At 46.1% G+C, this 11,011-nt stretch overlaps 1 protein-coding gene across 1 annotated transcript; it reads right to left on the minus strand.

Moving 5' to 3' along the window:
* Window positions 1-4,858: 4,858 nt before the first annotated feature.
* GMNC (geminin coiled-coil domain containing) lies at window positions 4,859-9,813 on the minus strand. Its single transcript, XM_074153575.1, has 5 exons — window positions 9,736-9,813; window positions 8,798-8,939; window positions 8,580-8,665; window positions 7,035-7,151; window positions 4,859-5,503 (listed from the first exon to the last, which is right to left on the minus strand). The coding sequence occupies exons 1-5, from the start codon at window positions 9,811-9,813 to the stop codon at window positions 4,859-4,861; spliced, it is 1,068 nt and encodes a 355-aa protein (XP_074009676.1).
* Between the last annotated feature and the right edge of the window lie 1,198 nt (window positions 9,814-11,011).

An 11,011-nucleotide genomic window follows, 5' to 3' on the forward strand; every position in this document is an offset into this window, starting at 1 on the left:
GCGGAGGAGCCGGGGCCCGGAGGCGGCGGGAGCTGCGGCGCGGCCGTTTCAGCACCCTGGCCAGAGCCTGAGGGGCGCGGGTGCCCGGGCCGGTGCTCGGCGGGGGCTCGGGGAACACGGCTCCTCGGGCTGGCTCCTCGCCTTTGGAATGGAACACCCTCGGCTGAAGCCCACAACTCCGAAAGCTTGGGGCCTCAGCCACACGAGTGGGAATCAGTAGCCCTCAGTTGCACATCTGGGTGTGCAGCTGCACACCTGAGGCTTTGGTGGCACATCTCGGACGCTGGCTGCACATGTGGGCTCCCAAGTGTGCTGCTAGATTCTTGATCTGCACAGCTGGAGGCTAGGATTCCTGGCCTGCCCTTCAGCTCATCTAATGACACATTTTGTGTCCCTGAAAGTGCCGTGTAGCTCCTACACTCCCAATTTCTGACCTGTTTTGTGATCATTAACAGGGAATAATGGGGTAGTGGAAGATGTTATACGTGCAACCATTGTTTAGTAAATGAATATTTAGAGAGTGTTCTTTTACTAATAACAGCTTCTGAGATAGTTGTTGGGAGTTTCAGCTAACTATGCCAGTATTAGTGCTACAGTTTGTGAGTGGGATTTTTTAATAAATCAGCGAAAACGGGGAGCTCAGACCTCCCAGATCTTCATGCCCCTACTGATTTTTATAATCTGTTGTTTGTGCACTGTTGTTATACTGATTTCCTTGGGCTGCACTGCATCTAAATATTTAGCCTTGAAATAATTCAATGATGCACAACTAATGAAGCAGAGGAATGACTGGAGAGATGGCATTTTAGGTGAATCACAGCTCATTCCACAAATTATTTATAGACTGCTCTCTCTTTATGACAGGATGTCAGCTACTTGGCAATAAGCCAGAGCATTTGTGAATCATCTAATAGACTTATTGTGGCTTCTAGAGGAGGGCAAAAGAGATTAAGGAAGGCTCACTTTGTATCTTTTCATAAGCAATAAACAAACTCACATTCCAATGAAAAATAGATCTCTCTGGTCCCAGCTGGTGCACGGTTACTTAGAAACCTGCCCATGATCAGAAAGGAAAGTTAATAAGTAACACAGCTTTACTTTTGGTGTCAAGTATAGCTGACTAAATAGAGGTTTCAATTATTTACTCATGCTTTTCTCTCTCATCTTTAGTCTCTTTATATGACATCTCAGTGCCATTTTACAATTCTTCATTTCACAGTCAAAATAGGAGTACCCAAGAGTACTATGATGAATCAGGTTGCCCTGGATCAAGATGTTCAGCTGCCTGAGAAAGAAGGTATGACTCTATTAAATTAGAGAGCCTGATGGGGGGGGGGGGGGGCGCAGGGAAGAGAGAGAGAGAGAAAGCAAGCACAACACTTCCCTCTGTCCTAGTAATTTTGTAGCATAGAATCTACTTCTGGGTCAAAACAATAATAGATCACTGCAATATGCTGTGCTAATCCCAGACTGGAATGGGCATACCTACGGCTGTTACGTCTTTATCTCTGGTATATTATGATCACAAATTACACCTCCTTGTGTAGTCACTTATGCTTGTAGGGAATGAAGATCACTTTCAGTCCTCTAGAGAGGTGTGTAGGTGCCGGGAGTGGTGCTGTGCAGTGTGAGCATCAGCTGCATTGTTTAATAGATGCTGAAGCAGGCAGAAAGAATTGCATCAATTAGATGTTAAGTTTTATTAGACATAACTTAGTGACACTGGTATCATTGACATTTACACATAATCGTGGCCTTTTTCAATCACAAAAATCATGACCTTCAATGTATTAAGTGTTAAATTAAGTTCCATTTCTATTAGAATACCTTTCTAAAAACATGGATTGTTTTAAAGTGTGCAGTTGCACGTTACATTCACATAACAAAGCAAACGCTCTTCAAATAAAAAAATAAAACAAATGTTAATACAAAGTGGCTATTTACACTACAGTGATCAGCAGCATTATTAACACAGAGACCTTTGCTCACGCAGTTGTCTAAACCAGAGTGCATGTGCAGGTCAGGAGCACCCATCAGCTGACAGGAACAGCACCATGGGGCCCTCTGCCCAAATGAGCTCCAGTAAGCCAGGCTCAGACAGAAATCCCTGCCACAGGACTCAACATTTTCATGCTGAGTAAAATTTGGGAACCCACAGGAAAAGAAGGGGAATCATTCAGGTAATTTATTCATTGAGCTATTCACTTACATCTATAATTTATTTGCAGTGAGACAAGGGGCCAGTCACCCCTTTATAAAAGGCTGGAAAAGGTTCAAGCATCAGTTTGTTCCTACTGAAACCCTACTTTGACATTGTACCAAAGATCTGACACTTTTGTTCTGGCTCTCTGCAGGAGAAGTTCTCACATGCAGTGATGCAAAAATGTGGAAAGGAAATGTCAAACAAGTGGAAAGCTTTTTCTCTGTCTTTAGAGAAAAGAAAACCCACCTGATTTATTATTTGCTGACAGGACAAATATACTTATTACTGCTGCTGATTCTCTAGCACTGAAATACATAAGTAAAAGCATTTAATAGTATTAGAAAACAATGATCTTTCCCTACTTATGTTTTACAGATGCTTGGAAAGATGTGGCATCAACAGTTGCATTGGTTGTAATCCTCTGGTCACATTGTCTGTTCCCTGTATGTTATTCATCCCTCCCACCACACATACCAGGGTCTCCCCATCACGTACTCATGTTAAGGTCAGGCATTTTCTAAACTACCACGTGCATGAATAAAAACTCCAGTGACGGGAGTATTTTCTTCAGTGCTACCTTATATACTAGGGCAAGAGGAGACTAATAGAAAAGAAATGCCTTGAGAAAGAAATGAGTTGATTGTAGGACAGGACTTTTCTTCTGCTTTCACTGAAAAGCAGAAAAGTGCTACAGAAACAGTGGTCTTGTCTGACCAATCTTCATCAGCTAGTCGTGTTTTTACTGAACTACAACAATACTGCAAAACAAATACTTGTATTTATTCCATGTGGATTGTTTGGTTTGGGTGGTGTGTTAAATCCAGTGCAATAATGCCTACAATCAATGCTTTCAAATTGCCTGGAAGCATGCCCCATCGCTGACTCAAAAGTAACTACCTAGAAATACGGAGTTTGTTTATTTAAAAGTATTTTGGGAAATCACTACTGCTCCTGATGGAGAATCCCAAATACTAAGGCACAAGAGGCTATTTAGGAGATATTTTTATCCTCTAAAAATAAAGGAATATCCAGTTTTCTACAGGAAAATAAGCCACTGGAAGGAAGTCCTCAATTATGCTTATTTTTACTTAAGTACTTCCTTAATCTCACTGGGACCGTTCTGAAAGCGAGAATAACCAAATCGCTCTATTTCCAGTACCTGGGCATCAAACTACTGTAAAGCAGAAAACAAAGGTAACACAAAACATTACTGGTGAGCTTACTTCACGTCAGTTGACTTCATATCATTAGTAGTGTTACTAAAAGTTCTGTGCAGTGCGAGAGCACCTTCTTGCCAGAGATTTTTAAAGCATTCTCAAGGTAGTGATGATCATAGCTTCAGCCTACCACTGCCTGACAGAGAAATGGAGAGGCAAGAGCTGGTGCTGAAGGTTGTGGTTCCCAAAGACTCACTCTAACCCCTAAGGGATAATGCCTCCCAAACCAGGAGAAACATTTCCCATAGCAAGCATGGGGTTAAGGGAGGAGGAGGAAGCAGCCCTGACTCTGGGTTGATGTTGATTGCAGATAAATCTCTGTGTGCTCTCAGAGGTCAGGATAAAGAGGTCAAGAAGTTGTTCCCTAGAAAGAAAATCTCCAGTTTCACAAGTGCAACTCTTGATGTTGCAAAAAAGCCTCACTGAAGCCAAGAAAGAGCTTATGAAGCCAGGAGTGGCTCCCTTTTACAAAGGCTTCTGACATCAGGCAGGTAAACATGGAAGAAAATCCATCAAAAGACTAGTGGGATGCTGCAGGCAAGGGGAATGCCTCCTTTGCAGAAGAAAGAAGTGCTCTGAGTGTACATTACCCACAGATGAGAAAAATTCTGCCACTAATACACTCTGCCAGGGCCTTGTCTGATGATGGCAGTGTCATTGCAGCACCTCCAATTCTAGTTCCTGTTCCAGGGCTCAAACTCTTTAAACTTGTTTTATCTGACAGATAAAATATCTTTAAAACACAGTGTAGTAAACACATTAGTCTCTTAATGACAGCAGAATAAAATCCCCTGAAATTGCTGAATCACTTGTAATTAAGTAGTCTCCAGGCAATAGAAGTAAATCCTGTTTATTTTGAGGCAGAACATGACAGCACCATGTGACTGCAGGTAGGCCAGCCTAGGGTAGCACGTTAACAAATACCCATGTTGCCTTCATCCAAGGCAATCTGTGTATCCAAAAGAGATATAAATCGCTTAGATGTTGCTGATCCTCAGCCTTCAACCTGTGCCTCCTTTGTCATCTGTGGATGTCCATGACAGAGGTGCTATTTCCAAACTGTATTCCCAAAATGCTTTCCAGCTTGGTGCATGTGGGAGTGATCATCAAAGCTGAAAGAACTGCAGCCTGGAAACTACCAGTTAACAAGGAATAGCTGATAATAGAAAAACCATGAAGCGAGTGAAAGCAGGTATCTCAACACAGGCACAAGAGAAGTCGATCCAATGTGTACATCTGGCCTGGGGTAGATAATTGTCCAAGTGCAATCTGGAGCCACAGCTGTGAAAATCTGGGAGAGAATAAGAAGTGGGTAGGTGACAGAATAACATTCCACAGAGCCCAGAAGGGCTCATTTTTGATGCCTGAGCCTGTCTCAAGCACAAGATGAAATGTCTGTCACCTATATCCCCTATGGCTGACCCTTGACTTAGGTGCATTATTCAGCCTGCTTGGGCACCCAGGTGAATCTCCATCCTCCATCATCATCCCTCCGCACAAAGGCTTGTCCTTGGTGGAAGGTGTGCGTTCTCACGTTGCGGTGAGGACTTAGAGACGTTGTGAATGCCACTTCTGTTTTGTTGGGTGACAAATTGCCAGTCAAATAGGGCAGCCCATAGGCTGGGAGGGAGGAAACGCTTGGCATTGATGAGGAGACACATGGTGCTGGAGAAATCTGAGGAAAGAAGGGAGAGTCCTTGTTGCATGGATGGGTATTGCTGTTAGCTGGAGGCACAGGGCTGCAGCTATAGGCTGCTGCTGCTCCTTCACGCTGGTCATAGTCTATTGCTTCACCAGGGCTCAGGCAGTATGTGTTTTTTCCAAGGTCTGAGGACAGGGCACTGTAGTTAGCTGAAGTTTCATCAATTGTGTTGACATCTTTTAATCCTAAAGTCTTCAAGACCCAGCTGTCCACACCAGGGCTGGCTTGCTCTTCACAGGCAGTGAATTCATTAAAGAGGTTCCTTCTAGCTTTGGAAGCATGAGGAGTTTCTTGAGGAAAAAAACAGTGGTCCTCTTTTAATCTCCTCTTGGTGCTTTTGAGAATAGCACAGGTTTTTTGGCTGTGGCAGGATAGGAGTTTCTATTAAAAAAAAAAAAAAAAGGTGAAGAGAGAAGATTAAAATCTGAATTTCTAGTTACCTGGAAGCAACGTGTTTCTGATCTCAGATTTTAGATGGGTAAGATTGTTACTACTGTCCTTATAAAAAATACTTTTTCTTCCGCTATGTGCTTAAACATACGGATGTGACTAACTATTTTGTGTCTTTATAGTGCCTGCAACAACACAGTCCCTGAAAGAGAAGAATTTGACAATGTCAATAAGGCCTGTGCTTTGATCGCATTCTCACTCAGCACGGCGTGAAATGAGAGCTCCCTCCTGGCTGTACAGCACTCCTCTCTGCTGGTGCTGCCAGCAGCATTTGGCAGGTGAGTGGGGTATGGAGGGGAGTGTGGCAGCCTGACAAAGCGGGAGGATACGAAGGTAAGTCATATGGGGACAGGTGTGATCCTGGCCAGGGAGTCCTCAGAGCAGCCGACTGAACAGCTTTGAGCTCATTAATCCACCTCAGTTGCCATTATCCCAGGACAAGGGCCCTTCAGGCATCCAGGGATGCTCAAAAAAAGGCAGGAATAACAAGGAAGCTCCCCACCATGTCATGAATTCACAGCTCAGCCACCTCCCATGGCGATTTCACACTGGACTCTCCTCCATGTGACACAGAATGGTGGCCATGTCTCCCTGCTGTGCCCACTGAAGGAGATCATCTACTGTCAGGAGCCAGGTCTTAGCATAGGAGGGGGGACCTGCCACACCGTCAACTCGGAACAGGAAGTAAAAGGGAAGTCCACTATTTTTTGCAGGCCTTTTAATCTCATGTCCAACCCACAGGGCTGAGCAAGTAATTAACAGTTTTGTTTCATGGGCAAGTCCACAATAGTAAAAAATGTCTTTAAGTTGACAAGAAACAATCACCTTTACTTTCTTTTGGAAGAGAGACAGGGAATCAAAATATTTAATTAAAAAACCCTTCACGTTTAGTTTAATAGCATGTTTCATCAAAACTGAAGTCTTCAATTTTGTATTTCACCTTTACAAAACAACATAGCTTTTTAATTAATAAACATGAAAAAAATAGAAGATAAGTATTCTAATATATAAATGAATAAAATGCACCATTGGAAGATGACAAAACATAAAACAGAAAGCACCCAAAACATAAAGGATAAATAAGAATAAATTCTTATCAAAAGGGATAATTGACAAAACAGTCAGGAAATATATGTTCAGATGTGAACTCACTGTAAAAAAGCTTTATATGGAATAATTTTACCTTGCTTACAAACTTAACTTATTTATAGATAACTTATAAACTAAACTTAATCATGCTATGGACTATACTGTCTCCACAGTCAGAATCTGATAGGACGTCATTCCTGGTGGAAACCGTCACCTTAGACCTATGACCAGCAATTTGGCAGCTCTGTGAAGTTAAATAGATCTCACACTGCAGGTTGTCTACACTCTTAGACTTTCCACATATTTTAACGGCATGTACCTATTCAAACCATTTCTTCTGCACACGTCTATACAACAGGTTTGAACACAATACCTTGGCTTTTTCTTCTAAACATTTAATCAGGGCAGAATTCAGGTATTGTCGGAGGTTATTATTTTCTTCATGTAACCTAGCAAGTTCCTCTTCCTTCTGAAGCAAAGTATCTTGAAGCTGTGGAATAGAGATATTGATGAATAGATGTTGACTCTGTAACTTAATAGCAATCGCCCTATGGTACAGGCTGCTTGGATTTGATGATCTGGGTGTTTGCTTAGTGAACTCAACCCAACCCCTCCAGCCTCTTGTCTCTGTAAAAATAAGTGGCATAAGTATTTAGTTTTCACTTTTGACTTCCTTTATTCTTTAGCAAGTGTTGAGAAGATTACTCTGAAAAAAAAATCTTTAACCATGGAATAATAACAGAAAAGAATTACAGGTAACCCTGTGAACAGCCAGAAACCGTCACGGGCATGACAGCAGCTGCCAGATCTCCTCCTGAGTGGCAGTAAATATCCCTTTGCACCCATCTCATTCCCATTTATACTTGTCTGGTGGGAAAAGGGAGGAGGAGCAGCTGCAGACTAGCAATTTATGCGGGTAGAGTGCAGAAGGAAGATGCAGCTGCCATTCTTTATGATACAGTAGTACCCACTGACCCCTTCAATCCTGGACCCTACTGTGCCAGTCCCAGTATGTATACAGAGCTAAGTCCTCATCCCAAGATTTGAGCAGGTATATTTTGATTTGCAGATGTCTAATACTTTTTCATGGAAAGCATGGGTATTTGCAGAAAGATGTTTGCCTCGATCATAGCTATGGAGACTCCTTTAGGAGGACAAAGGATCTTCTGCTGAGGACCTCTGGCATCCTCTGACCACAGGTTGAAAACCAGTGATTTAAATGTTTGAGATAGAGCCAAAGAAAGAAGTACACCGATGTCTGGAGCTAGGGTTTGATTCTAGGGACCTTGAAGTTAGTAAATGTTTCCATTGACTTCATTGTGTCAAAATATCACTCCAAGGATTTTATCAGAGTGACCTCTCTGGAGTTCCTTCATCTAGTACTGTTCAGAGTTTCTTCTGCCCCTTGATGGGATTTACAAAATAGGAATGAAGAGATAAAATCAAGTAACAAGGAAATGCTTGTTGGTCAAAATGGTTGATCCTCCATGTAAGCAGATAATTCTGGTGGACTCATTTCTCATTAAGTTAATCCTGGTGGACTCAGGAGGGCACACACGATATATCTTCAGTAAACAGCATGAGGCTCTGCCTCATCAGAACCTGGGGGAATCCCTGGTCATGCCCCTGGTCTTCTCTAGCATGAAGGCAGCTAGTGCAACATGCTGTAAGAGGGAGAGATGAATAAGGAACCCTGTAACAGTTGTTCCAGCTTCATGGGACAACACAGGGGAGACAAATACTTCAAGCAAGGAAGAAAAACCACCCATACAAAGCAATTTGCTACCGCTTCCCCCATCCCAGCCAGTGAGAGGGAGACGTGCCAAAAAACAACCCAGAAGGTGTGATACGTGATACAAAGTTCGGGAACGTCAGGGAAAGATACTGAGGTCACTGGGGGGATGCACAGTGCCTTTACCTGCTTGTTTCTGTAGAGCTGGGAGGACAGCTGGTCTCCTTGCCACGCCGCGTCCTGCCCACCGAGCTGCGGGCTGCAGAACTGGCCTGGGGAGGAGCAAACCCGAGGGGTTAGCCCGCTCCCGATTCCTCACCCAGCCCGGCGGGGGACTGCGGCCGGGTCGTTCCCGTCCCCTGTCTTCCCGCTCCCGACGGTGGCGGCGGTGGGAGCGCACTTACCGGGCGGCCGAGGCTCCCGCGGGTCCTGGCCGTGCGGCGGCGGCTCCGCGGCGCAGACGGCAGCCCAAGTCTCCTTGGAAACCCCGGCGGGGGCGGACCAGGGGCAGGCGAAGTCCGGCTCCGGGCACGGCCGGCCGGTGCTCTGCGGAGGGAAGCGGCCGTGGCGATGGGGCGCTCGGAGGATGGTGTGTCCCTCCCCTCCCGGGCTGCGGCGGGACCCGAGGGGTGGCGGTCACAGCCCTCCCCTATCCCCGCCGCATCCCAGCGCTGCGGGCTGCTCCCGGCTCCCCTGGGAAGCGCTCCCCTCCCGCCCCCGTCCCGGCCGGGATGTGCTCAGGTACCTCCCCGGGAGCCCCGGCCACCCCTCCGCCTGCCCCCGGGGGAGCTCCCAGCCTTGACCCGGGTATCCGCTGCCACGCACACAAACCCGCCCGGTGGCACCGCACCGCCCGGCTACCTCCGCTGGGCAGTGCAGCCCCCGCCGCAGCCCCGCGCGGCAGAGGGGCTCCGAGCAGAGGTATGCCAGGAAGGTGGATGTGTTTCCTTGGGAAATACTAGGGTCCTGAGTGGGTTTAAGGTGAAGGGAGGACCCAGGCTGTCCTTGGCCAGTCCGTTCCTCCCACCTTAGGGGTTTGATTCAGCTCTAAAGCTGCACAACGCCAGCAGAGTCACCTCCAGGCTGCTCGCACTCTCTCCTGCCCCTGCAGTTCTGCAGGAGTCCCAGACCGCACAGTTGCAAAGCCTGGGGTTGTCTCTGGACTCTCCCTTTTTCCCTCCTCCAAATAAGCCCCATCTGCAGCAGCTCTGAATTTCTGCAGGGCTTGGAGACTCTGGCAGGGAATCTGCTCACCCATGGGAAGGCACAGCAGCAGAGACTGCTCCTGCAGGTAAAGGAGAGCCCTCTTCCTTCCCCATCTTAAAGAGGGCACAAAACCTACTGCAAGCCCCCAAGGCAAAGACACCAGCTTCTCCTTTTCTGCCTCCAGGTCGACAGAAATGCAAAGAGCACTTACCATGTTAGTGGCAGAATGAAATGCAGGTCTTGGGAACACGTTTCTGTTAAAGCCCCAGCGAGGTTTAAATGGCTCTGAAGGAGGGGGAGAGGGGGGAGACCGGGGAGGCGAGTTTAATCTAAAGGAGCTCCCAGTGACGCCTCAGAGCTCTCCTGAAACCCAGCAATCTGATTTGGTGTAAAGCTGTCAAACTTGTGACGTGAATAAACAGCAAACTTGCTGAAATCAAAGTCACTCTGGCCCCACAAATCAACACAAGGAAGGAGGGAAAAGAAAAGAAGGAGAGAGAGGGGAAAAAAAAGCCTCCACACGCTTCAGGACAGCACTGAACTGGTGTGTCTGAGTTTCACTCTAGGAAATGAGCAGTGATCCAGGGAAGCATCCACATGTTCAGAGCAGGGCTGCTGGTGTTGCTGGTGAGGTGGGGGTTTTTTGTGTTTTATTTTGTTTTGTTTTCAAGCCTTGTTTGCAGTTGTAAAATCCAGCAGGAGGAAGCAAGTTTGTCCAACATGCCTGGCTGAGGGAGTGGGTTTTCCACAGCTTCCCAGGGGTGTGTAGAAGCAAATATGATTCAGGGCACTTCTGTGGACAGTTTTGAGGAAGAAAGTGTAGATTTCAGAACAATACAGTCTGTAATGACAAGCTCCTGCAAATGTCTCACTATATTGGGAATTAGTTTTCTGTCAAGCCCCAGGCTTCCAGAAGATCCCAGGATATAAGTGCTGTTGACAGCGATGTAAGATTTGCAGGGTAAATGTTAGAAAAGCCATACACAGGTGTGTGAAAGACAGAGAGTGTCTGCATACAGTCACCTCTAATTCACATCAGATTTCCACACCAGTTAAAATCCATGGATAAGCTTGAGTTTTTCCCAGGAAAAAAAGTAATCAAAACTAAAAACTCTTCGCTGAGGGTCTGTCTCTGAACAGCGTAGCGGATGGTGGGAATGGAGCTAATAGCAGAGCAGTTGTTCAGTCAGGATCCTGCCTCCTGCCTTGGCAAGGGCTGTTGAAGGAGGTAACTCGACCTGCCCGCGGACACAACCTGCAGCCAGCCGAGGGTGAGGCTGGGCCGGAGGCAGGCCAGGCTGGCATATGGGGTAGTCTTTCATTTCTCCCCTGGAGGATGCTCCGTGCCGTTACCCCATTAGCAAGGCTCAGGGACAATGCAAACCAAGAGGGTCAGTTGCCTTCCATTCTTT

Source organism: Numenius arquata, chromosome 9 (genome assembly GCF_964106895.1).
Source record: "Numenius arquata chromosome 9, bNumArq3.hap1.1, whole genome shotgun sequence".
Classification (NCBI taxonomy): Eukaryota; Metazoa; Chordata; class Aves; order Charadriiformes; family Scolopacidae; genus Numenius; species Numenius arquata.